This window comes from Lampetra fluviatilis, chromosome 57 (assembly GCF_964198595.1).
Source record: "Lampetra fluviatilis chromosome 57, kcLamFluv1.1, whole genome shotgun sequence".
In the NCBI taxonomy this organism is placed as follows: domain Eukaryota; kingdom Metazoa; phylum Chordata; class Hyperoartia; order Petromyzontiformes; family Petromyzontidae; genus Lampetra; species Lampetra fluviatilis.
The window spans coordinates 5073029-5095022 of NC_136331.1; the positions used below are offsets into that span (position 1 = coordinate 5073029).

The window sequence follows — 21994 nt, forward strand, 5'->3', positions numbered from 1 at the left end:
TGGCCGTGAGCGGGAATCGAACCCGGGTGGCCAGGTTCATAGCGCAGCGCGCTAACCGCTACACTACCGCACACCAACTCACACACAGACACACACACACACAGACACACACACACTCACGCACACACTCACGCACACACTCACGCACACACTCATACACACACTCACGCACACACTCACGCACGCACTCACGCACACACTCACGCACACACTCACGCACACACTCACGCACACCAACTCACACACTCGGGCACTCACGCACACACTCACGCACACACTCACGCACACACTCACGCACACACTCACGCACGCACTCACGCACACACTCACGCACACACTCACGCACACACTCACGCACACACTCACGCACACACTCACGCACACACTCACGCACACACTCACGCACACACTCACGCACACACTCACGCACACACTCACGCACACACTCACGCACTCACTCACGCACGCACTCACGCACACACTCACGCACACACTCACGCACTCACTCACGCACACACTCACGCACACACTCACGCACACACTCACGCACGCACTCACGCACACACTCACGCACACACTCACGCACGCACTCACGCACACACTCACGCACACACTCACGCACACACTCACGCACACACTCACGCACGCACTCACGCACACACTCACACACTCGGGCACTCACGCACACACTCACGCACACACTCACGCACACACTCACGCACACACTCACGCACGCACTCACGCACGCACTCACGCACACACTCACGCACACACTCACGCACACACTCACGCACACACTCACGCACGCACTCACGCACGCACTCACGCACGCACTCACGCACACACTCACGCACGCACTCACGCACGCACTCACGCACGCACTCACGCACACACTCACGCACACACTCACGCACACACTCACGCACACACTCACGCACGCACTCACGCACACACTCACGCACACGCTCACGCACATACTCACGCACACACTCACGCACGCACTCACGCACACACTCACGCACACACTCACGCACACACTCACGCACACGCTCACGCACATACTCACGCACACACTCACGCACGCACTCACGCACACACTCACGCACACACTCACGCACGCACTCACGCACACACTCACGCACACACTCACGCACACACTCACGCACACACTCACGCACACACTCACGCACGCACGCACGCACTCACGCACGCACGCACTCACGCACACACTCACGCACACACTCACGCACACACTCACGCACACACTCACGCACACACTCACACACTCGGGCACTCACGCACACACTCACGCACACACTCACGCACACACTCACGCACACACTCACGCACGCACTCACGCACGCACTCACGCACACACTCACGCACACACTCACGCACACACTCACGCACACACTCACGCACGCACTCACGCACGCACTCACGCACGCACTCACGCACACACTCACGCACACACTCACGCACGCACTCACGCACACACTCACGCACACACTCACGCACGCACTCACGCACACACTCACGCACACCAACTCACACACTCGGGCACTCACGCACACACTCACGCACACACTCACGCACACACTCACGCACGCACGCACGCACTCACGCACGCACGCACTCACGCACGCACTCACGCACACACTCACGCACACACTCACGCACACACTCACGCACGCACGCACTCACGCACGCACTCACGCACACACTCACGCACACACTCACGCACTCACGCACGCACTCACGCACACACTCACGCACACCAACTCACACACTCGGGCACTCACGCACACACTCACGCACACACTCACGCACACACTCACGCACGCACTCACGCACACACTCACGCACACACTCACGCACGCACTCACGCACACACTCACGCACACACTCACGCACGCACTCACGCACACACTCACGCACACACTCACGCACACACTCACGCACGCACGCACTCACGCACTCACGCACACACTCACGCACACACTCACGCACGCACGCACTCACGCACTCACGCACACACTCACGCACACACTCACGCACACACTCACGCACGCACTCACGCACGCACTCACGCACACACTCACGCACACCAACTCACACACTCACGCACGCACGCACGCACTCACGCACGCACGCACTCACGCACGCACTCACGCACACACTCACGCACACACTCACGCACACACTCACGCACACACTCACGCACACACTCACGCACACACTCACGCACACACTCACGCACGCACTCACGCACACACTCACGCACACACTCACGCACACACTCACGCACACACTCACGCATGCACTCACGCACGCACTCACGCACGCACTCACGCACGCACTCACGCACACACTCACGCACACACTCACGCACACACTCACGCACACACTCACGCACACCAACTCACACACTCGGGCACTCACGCACACACTCACGCACACACTCACGCACACACTCACGCACACACTCACGCACGCACTCACGCACGCACTCACGCACACACTCACGCACACACTCACGCACACACTCACGCACACACTCACGCACACCAACTCACACACTCGGGCACTCACGCACACACTCACGCACACACTCACGCACACACTCACGCACACACTCACGCACACACTCACACACTCGGGCACTCACGCACACACTCACGCACACACTCACGCACACACTCACGCACGCACTCACGCACGCACTCACGCACACACTCACGCACACACTCACGCACACACTCACGCACACACTCACGCACACACTCACGCACTCACTCACGCACACACTCACGCACACACTCACGCACACACTCACGCACTCACTCACGCACACACTCACGCACACACTCACGCACACACTCACGCACACCAACTCACACACTCACGCACTCACTCACGCACACACTCACGCACACACTCACGCACACACTCATGCACACACTCACGCACACACTCACGCACTCACTCACGCACACACTCACGCACTCACTCACGCACACACTCACGCACACACTCACGCACACCAACTCACACACTCGGGCACTCACGCACACACTCACGCACACACTCACGCACACACTCATACACACACTCACGCACACACTCACGCACGCACTCACGCACACACTCACGCACACACTCACGCACACACTCACGCACGCACTCACGCACGCACTCACGCACACACTCACGCACACACTCACGCACACACTCACGCACACACTCACGCACTCACTCACGCACACACTCACGCACACACTCACGCACTCACTCACGCACGCACTCACGCACACCAACTCACACACTCGGGCACTCACGCACACACTCACGCACACACTCACGCACACACTCACGCACACACTCACGCACTCACTCACGCACACACTCACGCACGCACTCACGCACACACTCACGCACACACTCACGCACACACTCACGCACTCACTCACGCACGCACTCACGCACGCACTCACGCACACACTCACGCACACACTCACGCACTCACTCACGCACACACTCACGCACTCACTCACGCACACACTCACGCACACACTCACGCACACACTCACGCACACACTCACGCACACCAACTCACACACTCGGGCACTCACGCACACACTCACGCACTCACTCACGCACACACTCACGCACACACTCACGCACACACTCACGCACACCAACTCACACACTCGGGCACTCACGCACACACTCACGCACACACTCACGCACACACTCACGCACACACTCACGCACACACTCACGCACTCACTCACGCACACACTCACGCACACACTCACGCACACACTCACGCACTCACTCACGCACGCACTCACGCACACACTCACGCACACACTCACGCACTCACTCACGCACGCACTCACGCACGCACTCACGCACGCACTCACGCACGCACTCACGCACACACTCACGCACACACTCAAGCACACACTCACGCACGCACTCACGCACGCACTCACGCACACACTCACGCACACACTCACGCACACACTCACGCACTCACTCACGCACGCACACACTCACGCACACACTCACGCACTCACTCACGCACGCACTCACGCACGCACTCACGCACGCACTCACGCACACACTCACGCACACACTCACGCACACACTCACGCACTCACTCACGCACACACTCACGCACACACTCACGCACACACTCACGCACACACTCACGCACACACTCACGCACACACTCACGCACACACTCACGCACACACTCACGCACGCACTCACGCACGCACTCACGCACGCACTCACGCACGCACTCACGCACACACTCACGCACACACTCACGCACACACTCACGCACACCAACTCACACACTCGGGCACTCACGCACACACTCACGCACACACTCACGCACACACTCACGCACACACTCACGCACACACTCACACACTCGGGCACTCACGCACACACTCACGCACACACTCACGCACACACTCACGCACGCACTCACGCACGCACTCACGCACACACTCACGCACACACTCACGCACACACTCACGCACACACTCACGCACACACTCACGCACACACTCACGCACACACTCACGCACACACTCACGCACACACTCACGCACTCACTCACGCACACACTCACGCACACACTCACGCACACACTCACGCACACCAACTCACACACTCGGGCACTCACGCACACACTCACGCACACACTCACGCACACACTCATGCACACACTCACGCACACACTCACGCACTCACTCACGCACACACTCACGCACTCACTCACGCACACACTCACGCACACACTCACGCACACCAACTCACACACTCGGGCACTCACGCACACACTCACGCACACACTCACGCACACACTCATACACACACTCACGCACACACTCACGCACGCACTCACGCACACACTCACGCACACACTCACGCACGCACTCACGCACGCACTCACGCACGCACTCACGCACACACTCACGCACACACTCACGCACACACTCACGCACACACTCACGCACTCACTCACGCACACACTCACGCACACACTCACGCACTCACTCACGCACGCACTCACGCACACCAACTCACACACTCGGGCACTCACGCACACACTCACGCACACACTCACGCACACACTCACGCACACACTCACGCACACACTCACGCACTCACTCACGCACGCACTCACGCACACCAACTCACACACTCGGGCACTCACGCACACACTCACGCACACACTCACGCACACACTCATACACACACTCACGCACACACTCACGCACGCACTCACGCACACACTCACGCACACACTCACGCACACACTCACGCACGCACTCACGCACGCACTCACGCACACACTCACGCACACACTCACGCACACACTCACGCACACACTCACGCACACACTCACGCACACACTCACGCACTCACTCACGCACGCACTCACGCACACCAACTCACACACTCGGGCACTCACGCACACACTCACGCACACACTCACGCACACACTCACGCACACACTCACGCACTCACTCACGCACACACTCACGCACGCACTCACGCACACACTCACGCACACACTCACGCACACACTCACGCACTCACTCACGCACGCACTCACGCACGCACTCACGCACACACTCACGCACACACTCACGCACTCACTCACGCACACACTCACGCACTCACTCACGCACACACTCACGCACACACTCACGCACACACTCACGCACACACTCACGCACACCAACTCACACACTCGGGCACTCACGCACACACTCACGCACTCACTCACGCACACACTCACGCACACACTCACGCACACACTCACGCACACCAACTCACACACTCGGGCACTCACGCACACACTCACGCACACACTCACGCACACACTCACGCACACACTCACGCACACACTCACGCACTCACTCACGCACACACTCACGCACACACTCACGCACACACTCACGCACTCACTCACGCACGCACTCACGCACACACTCACGCACACACTCACGCACACACTCACGCACGCACTCACGCACGCACTCACGCACACACTCACGCACGCACTCACGCACGCACTCACGCACGCACTCACGCACACACTCACGCACACACTCAAGCACACACTCACGCACACACTCACGCACGCACTCACGCACACACTCACGCACACACTCACGCACACACTCACGCACTCACTCACGCACGCACTCACGCACGCACTCACGCACGCACTCACGCACACACTCACGCACACACTCACGCACACACTCACGCACTCACTCACGCACACACTCACGCACACACTCACGCACACACTCACGCACACCAACTCACACACTCGGGCACTCACGCACACACTCACGCACACACTCACGCACACACTCACGCACACACTCACGCACACACTCATACACACACTCACGCACACACTCACGCACACACTCATACACACACTCACGCACACACTCACGCACGCACTCACGCACACACTCATACACACACTCACGCACACACTCACGCACACACTCATACACACACTCACGCACACACTCACGCACACACTCACGCACACACTCATACACACACTCACGCACACACTCACGCACGCACTCACGCACACACTCACGCACACACTCACGCACACACTCACGCACACACTCACGCACACCAACTCACACACTCGGGCACTCACGCACACACTCACGCACACACTCACGCACACACTCATACACACACTCACGCACACACTCACGCACGCACTCACGCACGCACTCACGCACACACTCACGCACACACTCACGCACACACTCACGCACGCACTCACGCACACACTCACACACACACTCACGCACACACTCACGCACGCACTCACGCACGCACTCACGCACGCACTCACGCACGCACGCACTCACGCACACACTCACGCACGCACTCACGCACGCACTCACGCACGCACTCACGCACGCACTCACGCACACACTCACGCATGCACTCACGCACGCACTCACGCACACACTCACGCACACACTCACGCACACACTCACGCACGCACTCACGCACGCACTCACGCACGCACTCACGCACACACTCACGCACACACTCACGCACACACTCACGCACGCACTCACGCACGCACTCACGCACACACTCACGCACGCACTCACGCACGCACTCACGCACGCACTCACGCACACACTCACGCACACACTCAAGCACACACTCACGCACACACTCACGCACGCACTCACGCACACACTCACGCACACACTCACGCACACACTCACGCACTCACTCACGCACGCACTCACGCACGCACTCACGCACGCACTCACGCACACACTCACGCACACACTCACGCACACACTCACGCACTCACTCACGCACACACTCACGCACACACTCACGCACACACTCACGCACACCAACTCACACACTCGGGCACTCACGCACACACTCACGCACACACTCACGCACACACTCACGCACACACTCACGCACACACTCATACACACACTCACGCACACACTCACGCACACACTCATACACACACTCACGCACACACTCACGCACGCACTCACGCACACACTCATACACACACTCACGCACACACTCACGCACACACTCATACACACACTCACGCACACACTCACGCACACACTCACGCACACACTCATACACACACTCACGCACACACTCACGCACGCACTCACGCACACACTCACGCACACACTCACGCACACACTCACGCACACACTCACGCACACCAACTCACACACTCGGGCACTCACGCACACACTCACGCACACACTCACGCACACACTCATACACACACTCACGCACACACTCACGCACGCACTCACGCACGCACTCACGCACACACTCACGCACACACTCACGCACACACTCACGCACGCACTCACGCACACACTCACACACACACTCACGCACACACTCACGCACGCACTCACGCACGCACTCACGCACGCACTCACGCACGCACGCACTCACGCACACACTCACGCACGCACTCACGCACGCACTCACGCACGCACTCACGCACGCACTCACGCACACACTCACGCATGCACTCACGCACGCACTCACGCACACACTCACGCACACACTCACGCACACACTCACGCACGCACTCACGCACGCACTCACGCACGCACTCACGCACACACTCACGCACACACTCACGCACACACTCACGCACGCACTCACGCACGCACTCACGCACGCACTCACGCACACACTCACGCACGCACTCACGCACACACTCACGCACGCACTCACGCACGCACTCACGCACGCACTCACGCACGCACTCACGCACACACTCACGCATGCACTCACGCACATACTCACGCACACACTCACGCACACACTCACGCATGCACTCACGCACATACTCACGCACACACTCACGCACGCACTCACGCACACACTCACGCACACACTCACGCACACACTCACGCACACACTCACGCACGCACTCACGCACGCACTCACGCACACACTCACGCACACACTCACGCACACACTCACGCACACACTCACGCACACACTCACGCACGCACTCACGCACACACTCACGCACACACTCACGCACGCACTCACGCACGCACTCACGCACACACTCACGCACACACTCACGCACACACTCACGCACACACTCACGCACACACTCACGCACGCACTCACGCACGCACTCACGCACACACTCACGCACGCACTCACGCACACACTCACGCACACACTCACGCACACACTCACGCACACACTCACGCACGCACTCACGCACGCACTCACGCACACACTCACGCACACACTCACGCACACACTCACGCACACACTCACGCACGCACTCACGCACACACTCACGCATGCACTCACGCACGCACTCACGCACACACTCACGCACGCACTCACGCACACACTCACGCACACACTCACGCACTCACTCACGCACACACTCACGCACGCACTCACGCACACACTCACGCACACACTCACGCACACACTCACGCACGCACTCACGCACGCACTCACGCACGCACTCACGCACACACTCACGCACACACTCACGCACACACTCACGCACACACTCACGCACGCACTCACGCACGCACTCACGCACACACTCACGCATGCACTCACGCACGCACTCACGCACACACGCACGCACTCACGCACGCACACACTCACGCACACCAACTCACACACTCGGGCACTCACGCACACACTCACGCACACACTCACGCACACACTCACGCACGCACGCACTCACGCACACACTCACGCACACACTCACGCACACACTCACGCACGCACTCACGCACGCACGCACTCACGCACACACTCACGCACACACTCACGCACACACTCACGCACACACTCACGCACACACTCACGCACGCACTCACGCACACACTCACGCACGCACTCACGCACACACTCACGCATATACTCACGCACACACTCACGCACACACTCACGCACACACTCACGCACGCACTCACGCACACACTCACGCACGCACTCACGCACGCACTCACGCACACACTCACGCACACACTCACGCACGCACTCACGCACACACTCACGCACACACTCACGCACACACTCACGCACGCACTCACGCACACACTCACGCATATACTCACGCACACACTCACGCACACACTCACGCACGCACTCACGCACGCACTCACGCACACACTCACGCACACACTCACGCACTCACTCACGCACTCACGCACGCACGCACTCACGCACACACTCACGCACACACTCACGCACACACTCACGCACACACTCACGCACACACTCACGCACACACTCACGCACACACTCACGCACACACTCACGCACGCACTCACGCACGCACTCACGCACACACTCACGCACACACTCACGCACTCACTCACGCACTCACGCACGCACGCACTCACGCACACACTCACGCATATACTCACGCACACACTCACGCACACACTCACGCACACACTCACGCACACACTCACGCACACACTCACGCACGCACTCACGCACGCACTCACGCACGCACTCACGCACACACTCATACACACACTCACGCACGCACTCACGCACGCACTCACGCACACACTCACGCACACACTCACGCACACACTCACGCACGCACTCACGCACGCACTCACGCACACACTCACGCACGCACTCACGCACACACTCACGCACACACTCACGCACGCACTCACGCACACACTCACGCACACACTCACGCACACACTCACGCACGCACTCACGCACACACTCACGCCGCATCGAGGCGAGTTAAACGCGCTCATTAAACACACGACGACGACACGCGCAGACACATTAAAGGCGCAAATAAACACACGCGCGCTCACAGTCAGCCTTCAACAGACGCGCGCAAACGCACTCGCGCACAACGCAGATGCGGCTGGGTTCGCAGTTGTAAAGTCAAACAGTTGGGCAAATCAACAAGGATGGATCGAAGTCATCCCCGTACGCATCTGTCGAGGCGGGCTCTCGTCTGCGATGATGGGAAGATTGTAAGTTCAAATCTTGGTAGTGGATGGGGGGGTGGGGAGCGTGGGATTTATTCAGCCCATCATCCCCTCTCCATCCGGAGGTCGATAAAATAGCCGAAACGGGATCTCAGCTGCGGAGGGAGCTGCCTACGATGATGGGAATATTTTAAGTTCAAATCTTGGTTGTGGATGGAGGGTGGGGGAGCGCGGGATTGACTCAGCCCATCATCCCACTCCATCCGGAGGTCGATAAAATAGCTACCTCTTTGTGGATTTTTCCCGCCACTGGGCTCTGCAGGGGCGGGGGAGACGATCGCCAATGATTACACTGGTCAAAAAAAAAATTCTGGCCTGGATTTTTGCAGCAGTTTTAGACTAATTTCAGGGTGCCGATTCCAAATCTGATCTCAGATTTGCTCTATCACATCTCATTTTTATGCTATCGGCATACCCCATTTTCATTGATTTTACCCGAAATTAACTCTGTCACTTATGATTGCAAGTTGTTGCGAGTCAGTGACTGCTTTAGTGTTAAAATATGGTGCTGTATTTTTAGGATAGTGTGTTTATAATATAATTTTATGTAGATATCCACATTTATTAAAAAAAATCTGCAATTTTAATTGAAAATGCAATATTTGATATCTCAAAAACCTGATGTGATAGAAAAAAACAGATGCCAGATTTGGAATCAGCACCCCAAAATTACCTTAAGACCGTTGGAATACCTTATGCCAGAAAAAGTATCTTGACCAGTGTTATTTGAGCAGGAGGTTTCCTTTGATTGTGCCAGGCTAGGTGCACTCTGAGGTAGTCACGTGAAGTGTGGGGGGGGGGGTGGGGGGGCTCTCGTTGCTGTCATGAGGTCACGGTGCAGACCCAGGAGCTGTGGGTTTTACTGACGTGCCAGGCTATGTGCAGGAGGTCACGGGACATAACCCGGGTGTTAATGTTTCAATGAATGAGATGACTACTGGCTGATGCATCATCTGCACTCCCCACTGCGCCAACTCGCTGCGTTTTTAAATCCTTTATATTAAGTTCACTTGCTTGCTTGCGCGCTTACGACCGTGCACATCTTTCGGTCGTTTTTTAACCCACTTCCCGTGATCAAATCGAGCTGACATTTTGCACACAGACTCGTTGTGCGTGACAATTTATTTTCGTGAAAAAAATGTTTCCAAAATTTTCAACATTTTAGGAATTTTTTTTTATATTTAATTACCAAATGCTTAATGGTGGCAGGCAATCATCTGACCCATAGGTGGCATCCATCTCAAGCCAGAGAACTCTAGCCGCCCGTTTCAAAGACCAATGTGAGCTGGGTTGTGGCCCATTGAACACGTACTGTAATTTATTTGCCACGCATATAAAGGATTTATAGTGAAAAACTTTGTTTTTACGGGTTAATTTTTTAACCGCCCCGGCGCACCGCTCGTTGTTGTGAGCGTCGCTCCTCTGCCGTCCGTTGTTACTGGACACAAGCGTTGAACACAACACGTGCAAAGATAAATGTCCCCCGTGTAGCCTTTAACGGGCTGTAGGGACAAGTGCTATTAGCGGGCAGCACCTATGAAGGCCGGTACAATGCCCGAGAGGGTGGGGGGCTAGCATCGCGCCTGGCCGCCTTTGTCTCCCCAGCGACGATGTTTACACACCGCACGAGCTATTCGATTTAAGGCTGAGTCGACCTAGGGGAGGAGACCCACGACCGGTTCAGATAGTCGTCACTGATGTTGGTGGCGATGAGCGGGAATCGAACCCAGGTCGCTGTGTTTCGTAGCGCAGTGTGCTAACCGCCGCGCCACCGCTCCCCACAATAAACACACACACACGCTCACTCATACAACACACACACACACGCTCACTCATACTGCACACACACACACGCTCACTCATACAACACACACACGCTCACTCATACAACACACACAAACGCTCACTCATACAACACACAGACACGCTCACTCATACAACACGCACACGCTCTCCCTACCCCGCACCAGACACTCATTTGAGGCTGAGTCGACCTTGGGAAGGTCCAGGACCGGTTCGGATGCTCGTCACCTAAACACACACACACACACACGTGCATATCTGTGAGGCTAATTCAAATTTACATACCATATTTACCTACTTATATAAACAATCTATTAGGATTACACGGCCCGAAATATTGATGAGTAATCTCCTTCGCTGATTAAAACCACACTGTTTACACACACACACGCAACACATGCGCGCATGCATACGTGCAAACACAAAGACAAAGATCCCTCCCACCGTATAGCCTTTGAACAGACTGTTGGGACAAGTGCTGTTAAGCGAGCAGGGCCTATGGATTCTAGATTTGAAGCTTTCGTGACTGCAAGGATTCATATTCTTAGGTTTTTTTCGGTAAAGTCACGTAGGTAAAAAAAATATTTTTATTTTACTCTAAGTAATTTTTAATTTTTTACCTACGTGACTTTACCGAAAAAAAATTTACCCGTAAAAACAAAGTTTTTCACTATAAATCCTTTATATGCGTGGCGGCTAGAGTCCTCTCGTCCTCTGGCTTGAGATGGCTGCCACCTATGGGTCAGATGATTGTCTGCCACCATTAAGCAATTGGTAATTAAATATTAAAACAATTTTCCCTAAACAGTGTAAAATTTTCGAAAAAATTTCCACAAAAATTAATTGTCACGCACAACGAGTCTGTGTGGAAAATGTCAGCTCGATTGGATCACGGGAAGTGGGTTAAAAAACGACCGAAAGATTTGCACGGTCGTAAGCAAGCAAGCAAGCACGCAAGCACGCAAGCAAGCAAGCGAACTTAATATAAAGGATTTAAAAACCTAAGAATAAGGGCCTATGAAGGCCGGCACAAGGGGGTGGGTGGTCAACACCGCGCCCGGCCGCCTTTGTCTCCCCGAGCACTGACGGCTACACACCGCACCAGGTACTCGCATGAGGCTGTATTGACCTTGGCGGAGGCTACACGGGGGACCTTTGTCTTTGTCAGCTCACAGCACAACGAACCGGGCGACCTGGGTTCGATTTTACGCCACCAAAAAAACCAGTGACGATTATCCGAACCGGTGCTGGGCCTCCCCTAGGTCGACTCAACCTTAAATGATTACCTGGTGCGAAGTGTGGTAAACATCGCCACTGGGGAGACAAAGGCGGTCGGGCGTGGTGGTGGCCACCCATCCCCCATCGTGTGCCCGCGCCGGCCTTCAAAGGTGCTACTCGTTCACTGCACTTGCCCCAATAGTTTGTTGAAGCTATACGGGGCATCTTTGTCTTGGCGAGTCAAATCAGCGTCTCGTTGCGCCGTGTTACAGCCTCTGGGATGGGTCACACGCGAGCGATGCTTTGTGTTTGCGCTCGCGAACAGAACTTGCCCTTACATTGTGTAAAAAAAAAACCGAAAGCTATACGGGGAACCTTTGTCTTTATTCCGCGTGTGTGTGTGCGTGTGCAGGCTATGACCATGGGGATGATCACAGAGTATTACCACTACATCTTCACCACCCTGGTGAGTGAAACACCGTCTGCTAAATTCGCCGGCACTGATGAATTGCCCGCGGGCGTTATCAATCAAATCTAGACTCGCAGTAAGCACACACGTGGGGGGTGGGGTGTGTGTGTGTGGGGGGTGTGTGGGGGGGGTGTGTGTGGGGGGGGTGTACGTGTGTGTGTCTGTGCAGTGGGTGGGTGGCGTGTGGGTGGGGTGTGGGTGGGGTGTGTGTCGGGTGTGTGGGGTGGGATGTACGTGTGTGTGTCTGTGCAGTGAGTGGGTGGCGTGTGTGCGTGGTGTGCTGTGCGTGGTGTGCTGTGCGTGGTGTGCTGTGCGTGGGGTGCTGTGCGTGGTGTGCTGTGTGTGTAGTGTGCTGTGTGCTGTGTGTAGTGTGCTGTGTGTGTGGTGTGTGTGGTGTGCTGTGTGTGGTGTGCTGTGTGTGGTGTGCTGTGTGTGGTGTGCTGTGTGTGGTGTGCTGTGTGGGGTGCTGTGTGGGGTGCTGTGTGGTGTGCTGTGTGTGGTGTGCTGTGTGGTGTGCTGTGTGGTGTGCTGTGTGGTGTGCTGTGTGTGGTGTGCTGTGTGGTGGTGTGCTGTGTGGTGTGCTGTGTGTGGTGTGCTGTGTGGTGTGCTGTGTGGTGTGCTGTGTGGTGTGCCGTGTGGTGGTGTGCCGTGTGGTGGTGTGCCGTGTAGTGTGCCGTGTGGTGTGCTGTGTGTGGTGTGCTGTGTGTGGTGTGCTGTGTGTGGTGTGCTGTGTGTAGTGTGCTGTGTGGTGTGCTGTGTAGTGTGCTGTGTGGTGTGCTGTGTAGTGTGCTGTGTGGTATGCTGTGTGGTGTGCTGTGTGTAGTGTGCTGTGTGGTGTGCTGTGTGTGCTATGGGGTGAGTGAGTGGACACACACGTGGGGAGCGGTGGCGCAGCGGTTTCGCGACCCTGCGCTTTGAACCCCCGACCCGACGAGCCAAGTTCGGCGACGGGTTTCTGACCCGATCGTGACCCGATCGTGACCCATTCATGACCCGATCGTGACCCGATCGTGACCCGATTGTGACCCGATCGTGACCCGTTCGTGACCCGATCGTGACCCGATCGTGAGCCGATCGTGACCCGATCGTGACCCGATAGTGACCCGATAGTGACCCGATCGTGACCCGATCGTGACCCGATCGTGACCCGATCGTGACCCGATCGTGACCCGATCGTGAGCCGATCGTGACCCGTTCGTGACCCGATCGTGACCCGATCGTGACCCGATCGTGAGCCGATCGTGACCCGATCGTGACCCGATAGTGACCCGATAGTGACCCGATCGTGACCCGATCGTGACCCGATCGTGACCCGATCATGACCCGATCGTGACCCGATCGTGAGCCGATCGTGACCCGTTCGTGACCCGATCGTGACCCGATCGTGACCCGATCGTGAGCCGATCGTGACCCGATTGTGACCCGATAGTGACCCGATAGTGACCCGATCGTGACCCGATCGTGACCCGATCATGACCCGATAGTGACCCGATCGTGAGCTTATGCCTCAAAAGTACAAAAAGTGGCTATTATATCCCGCAAACTTTGCTTTTGTGACCAGGACTTTATGTTGTAGGAATGACACAAATGCACACCACGTGTTCTCATTGACAATAGGTACATTTATAAATATGTCCTGGTCACAAAAGCAAAGATTTCGGGTTATAATCGCCACTTTCTGTACTTTTGAGGCTTAAGCAATTAGAAAACAACACTTACTACCCAGGAACAACAAGATATATGTTTTTTTTGTGTTACACAGTTAATAATTCGCCATCGTGGTCGTCACTCTAGGGTCGATAAACACACAGCCGCTCCGTGTGTTCGCAATCAGCATTGATCGTGACGTCATAGTAACGTGCGATGCGAAAGAAGTTCAGCAGGCGTAGACCGCGCCTGCGATGAGCACGGTGGGATACGTACGGTGCAGAGAAAGTTGGGCGATGCTGCACCGAATCACCACCAACACCACCACCAACACCACCACCACCAACACCACCACCAACACCACCACCGCCACCAACACCACCACCAAAACCGCCACCACCACCAACACCACCACCAAAACCGCCACCACCACCAACACCACCACCAAAACCACCACCACCACCAACACCACCACCAAAACCACCACCACCACCAACACCACCACCAACACCACCATTCATTCATTCATTCGGCGTTCAACAACAAACCACTCACTCACCCACCCTCACCACCCACCCACTCACCCACACACCCTCACCACCCACCCACTCACCCACCAACCCACCCTCAGCACCCACTCACCCACCCTCACCACCCACTCACCCACCCACCCTCACCACCCACTCACTCACCCACCCTCACCACCCTCACCACCCACTCACCCTCACCACCCACCCACCCTCACCACCCACCCACCCACCCTCACCACCCACCCACCCACCCTCACCACCCACTCACCCACCCTCACCACCCACTCACCCACCTACCCTCACCACCCTCACCACCCACCCACCCACCCACTCACCCACCCACTCACCCACCCACCCTCACCACCCCACCCCACCACCCCCACCAGGACCTCTTCGCCCTCAGCCTGGACCGCTACCGCTACACGGGCGTCAACGTCACGGGCTTCCGCCTCATGAGTCTCGACAAGCCCAGCGTGGAGGCCGTCCTCGACCGCTGGAGCATGGAACGCGTGGGCCCACCGCAGCCACCCACGCATCAGCAGCGGCAGCAGCAGCAGCAGCAGGGGCTACAGGCATCCGTCATGACGGTAGTTTGTCGCACAGCCATCTGCGGCGGTGTGCATAAGCAAAAATCAAAGCGCTTCATAGCTCATCGGATTCTGAATCTGGGGTGCAGACGGACGCGGCGCTGATGTACGACGCGGTGCACGTGGTGTCGCTCGCGTCGCAGCGCTCGGGACAGATGACCGTCAGCTCCCTGCAGTGCCACCGGCACAAACCCTGGCGCTTCGGATCGCGCTACATGGCACTCATCAAGGAGGTGAGACGCGCCGTTTGCTTGCTCGCTCGGTCACTCGCTCGGTCACTCACGCACTCGGTCGGTCAGTCAGTCACGCGCCCGGTCGGTCAGTCACGCGCTCGGTCACTCACGCACTCGGTCGGTCAGTCAGTCACGCGCCCGGTCGGTCAGTCACGCGCTCGGTCAGTCACTCACTCGGTCGGTCACTCACGCAATCGGTCAGTCAGTCACGCGGTCGGTCGGTCACTCACGCACTCGCTCGGTCACTCACGCACTCGGTCGGTCTGTCACGCGGTCGGTCGGTCACTCACGCACTCGGTCAGTCACTCACTCGGTCGGTCACTCACGCAATCGGTCGGTCAGTCAGTCACACGCTCAGTCGGTCACTCACTCGGTCAGCCAGTCACGCACTCGGTCAGTCACTCACACGCTCGTTCAGTCACTCACACCCTCGGTCGGTCAGTCACACACTCGGTCAGTCACTCACACACTTGGTCGGTCACTCACACACTCGGTCAGTCAGTCAGTCACACGCTCAGTCGGTCAGTCAGTCACGCGCCCGGTCGGTCAGTCACGCGCTCGGTCAGTCACTCACTCGGTCGGTCACTCACACAATCGGTCGGTCAGTCAGTCACACGCTCAGTCGGCCACTCACTCGGTCAGCCAGTCACGCACTCGGTCAGTCACTCACTCGGTCCGTCACTCACACAATCGGTCAGTCAGTCAGTCACACGCTCAGTCGGTCACTCACTCGGTCAGTCACTCACGCGCCCGGTCAGTCACTCACACGCCCGGTCAGTCACTCACACACTCGTTCAGTCACTCACACCCTCGGTCGGTCAGTCACACACTCGGTCAGTCACTCACACACTCGGTCAGTCAGTCAGTCAGTCACATGCTCGGTCGATCAGTCAGTCACATGCTCGGTCAGTCAGTCAGTCACATGCTCAGTCAGTCACTCACACACTCAGTCACTCGCACGCCCGGTCGGTCAGTCAGTCACGAACACACTCGCTCACTCGTTTAGGCACTCACTCACCCAGCCGTTCGCTGAACTGTTACTCCATTTACTAAACAACTTCGTCACCCACTCACTCACCCGCCCACTCACCCACCCACCCACTCGCTCGCTCACCCACTCAACTGATGTCTGACAGCTGGCAGACTTTAAACATTATTTTATTCCTTTGTAAACCCTGCAATGACGACTCCCAACAACAGATCCAGAATATGAATTCGTCCCATCCAATGATGATGATAGTGACGATCATGGTGATGATCATGATGGTGACAATGATGTTGATAATGGTGATGCTGATTATGATGGTGATGGTGTACAAAAGTGCGTGTGTACATGTGCGTGTGTGTGTGCGTGAGTCTGTGTGTGTGGGGAGCGGTGGCGTAGTGGTTAGCGCGCTGCGCTACGAACCCGGCGACCCGGGTTCAATTCCCGGTTACGGCCAACACCGGTGACGATTATCTGAAATGGTCCTGGATCTCACCTAGGTCGACTCAGCCTCGAATGAGTACCCGGTGCGGTGTGTAGTAAACAACGCCAGTGGGGAGACAAAGGCGGTCGGGCGTGGTGCTGGCCACCCACCCCCTCGTGTGCTGTGCCGGCCTTCATAGGTGCTCTCTAACAGAACTTGCCCCTACAGTCTGTTCAGGCTATAGGGGGGATCTTTGTCTTTGTGTGTGTGTGTGCATGTCTAGACACACACACACAAACTCACTCACAAAACGTTGAGTCGGCCAATTGGTGATGCTTCGGCGGAAAACAGCCGCGATGTTCTTGGTTCTTTCGGTAAAGTCACGTAGAAGGGAGATAATAAAATAAATAAAATATTAGAATATATAATAAAATAATATCATTTAATAATTATTTTTATTATTTTATTATCTCCCTTCTACGTGACTTTACCGAAAGAACCAAGAAGATGAATCCCTGCAGTCACGAAAGCTTTAAATCGAAATTTGAGGCTTTTGTGGTTCACGGTGTCGAAGTCTTGGGCCCCACGAGTCACGCAATGGAACCTGGGATCGCGAATGGCGAGCGTGTGTTCCAGGATCCTAGTCAGAACTGTCTCTGTCGAGGAATACGTGCGATGAGCCGACTTGAAAGGGGCAGAAGACATTCGGTGGGGTTCATGATCTGAGGCTTGAATCGGGCGAGGGCGAGGCGCTGGAGGAGTTTGGAGGTGGCGGTGAGGAGGTGTTTTTAAATCCTTTATATTAAGTTCGCTTGCTTGCTTGCTTAGGACCGTGCAAATCTTTCGGTCGTTTTTTAACCCACTTCCCGTGATCCTATCGAGCTGACATTTTGCACACAGACTCGTTGTGCGTGACAATTAATGTTCGTGAAATTTTTTTTCAAAAATTTGACACTTTTAAGGACAAAAATATTATGTTTAATTACCAATTGCTTAATGGTGGCAGGCAATCATCTGACCCATAGGTGGCAGCCATCTCAAGCCAGAGGACGAGAGGACTCTAGCCGCCACGCATATAAAGGATTTATAGTGAAAAACTTTGTTTTTACGCGTTATACTTGTAATACTCTTCGTTTTTTCGGTAAAGTCACCATGTAGGTAAAAAATGAAATGAAAATTAATGAAAATAAAATAATAAAAAATCATCACGACGTTTCGGAGGCAACACAAGTCTCCGTCATCAGGTGGGACCGTCACAGCCAGATTTGCTGTGTCAGCAAATCTGTGAGGAGGTTGTTGTTTGGTCGATGGTGAGACGGGTCGGCATGGTTCAAGCCACGTGGGGTTTTCTTTTTTTTTGGAGCAGCTGGGACAGCCAGTGGAAAATGAGGCATTGCCAATGTTGGTGGTGGTGTTGGTGATGATGTTGATGGTGATGTTGGTGGCGATGTTGGTGGCGATGTTGGTGGTAATGTTGGTGATGATGTTGGTGGTAATGTTGGTGATGATGTTGGTGATGATGTTGGTGGTGATGTTGGTGGCGATGTTGGTGATGATGTTGGTGGTGATGTTGGTGGTGATGTTGGTGGTGATGTTGGTGGTAATGTTGGTGGTGATGTTGGTGGCGATGTTGGTGATGATGTTGGTGGTGATGTTGGTGGTGATGTTGGTGGTGATGTTGGTGATAATGTTGGTGGTGATGTTGGTGGTGATGTTGGTGGTGATGTTGGTGGTGATGTTGGTGGCGATGTTGGTGGTGATGTTGGTGATGATGTTGGTGGTGATGTTGGTGGTGATGTTGGTGATAATGTTGGTGGCGATGTTGGTGATGATGTTGGTGGTGATGTTGGTGGTGATGTTGGTGGTGATGTTGGTGATAATGTTGGTGATGGTGTTGGTGATGATGTTGATGGTGATGTTGGTGGCGATGTTGGTGGCGATGTTGGTGATAATGTTGGTGATGATGTTGGTGGTAATGTTGGTGATGATGTTGGTGGTAATGTTGGTGATGATGTTGGTGATGATGTTGGTGGTGATGTTGGTGGCGATGTTGGTGATGATGTTGGTGGTGATGTTGGTGGTGATGTTGGTGGCGATGTTGGTGATGATGTTGGTGGTGATGTTGGTGGTAATGTTGGTGGTGATGTTGGTGGCGATGTTGGTGATGATGTTGGTGGTGATGTTGGTGGTGATGTTGGTGGTGATGTTGGTGATAATGTTGGTGGTGATGTTGGTGGTGATGTTGGTGGTGATGTTGGTGGTGATGTTGGTGGCGATGTTGGTGGTGATGTTGGTGATGATGTTGGTGGTGATGTTGGTGGTGATGTTGGTGATAATGTTGGTGGCGATGTTGGTGATGATGTTGGTGGTGATGTTGGTGGTGATGTTGGTGGTGATGTTGGTGATAATGTTGGTGATGGTGTTGGTGATGATGTTGATGGTGATGTTGGTGGCGATGTTGGTGGCGATGTTGGTGATAATGTTGGTGATGATGTTGGTGGTGATGTTGGTGATGATGTTGGTGGTAATGTTGGTGATGATGTTGGTGATGATGTTGGTGGTGATGTTGGTGGCGATGTTGGTGATGATGTTGGTGGTGATGTTGGTGGTGATGTTGGTGGTGATGTTGGTGGTAATGTTGGTGGTGATGTTGGTGGCGATGTTGGTGATGATGTTGGTGGTGATGTTGGTGGTGATGTTGGTGGTGATGTTGGTGATAATGTTGGTGGTGATGTTGGTGGTGATGTTGGTGGTGATGTTGGTGGTGATGTTGGTGGCGATGTTGGTGGTGATGTTGGTGATGATGTTGGTGGTGATGTTGGTGGTGATGTTGGTGATAATGTTGGTGGCGATGTTGGTGATGATGTTGGTGGTGATGTTGGTGGTGATGTTGGTGGTGATGTTGGTGATAATGTTGGTGGTGATGTTGGTGGTGATGTTGGTGGTAATGTTGGTGGTGATGTTGGTGGTAATGTTGGTGGTGATGTTGGTGGTGATGTTGGTGGTGATGTTGGTAGTAGTGTTGGTGGTGATGTTGGTGGTAATGTTGGTGGTGATGTTGGTGGTGATGTTGGTGGTGATGTTGGTGGTAATGTTGGTGGTGATGTTGGTGGTGATGTTGGTGGTGATGTTGGTAGTAGTGTTGGTGGTGATGTTGGTGGTAATGTTGGTGGTGATGTTGGTGGTGATGTTGGTAGTAGTGTTGGTGGTGATGTTGGTGGTAATGTTGGTGGTGATGTTGGTGGTGATGTTGGTGGTGATGTTGGTGGTAATGTTGGTGGTGATGTTGGTGGTGATGTTGGTGGTGATGTTGGTAGTAGTGTTGGTGGTGATGTTGGTGGTAATGTTGGTGGTGATGTTGGTGGTGATGTTGGTAGTAGTGTTGGTGGTGATGTTGGTGGTAATGTTGGTGGTGATGTTGGTGGTGATGTTGGTGGTGATGTTGGTAGTAGTGTTGGTGGTGATGTTGGTGGTGATGTTGGTGGTGATGTTGGTGG

At 55.5% G+C, this 21994-nt stretch overlaps 1 protein-coding gene across 1 annotated transcript in view; it reads left to right on the top strand.

Annotated features, from left to right (window-relative positions):
* Positions 1 to 21994, top strand: part of LOC144950366 (glutamate receptor ionotropic, kainate 2-like) — a 133107-nt gene that overhangs the window by 67067 nt on the left and 44046 nt on the right. The window contains exons 8-10 of the mRNA XM_078880480.1: positions 14035 to 14088; positions 16655 to 16855; positions 16945 to 17088. Of these exons, the coding sequence (XP_078736606.1) occupies positions 14035 to 14088; positions 16655 to 16855; positions 16945 to 17088 (399 nt within the window). The remainder of the gene's footprint in view (positions 1 to 14034; positions 14089 to 16654; positions 16856 to 16944; positions 17089 to 21994) is intronic.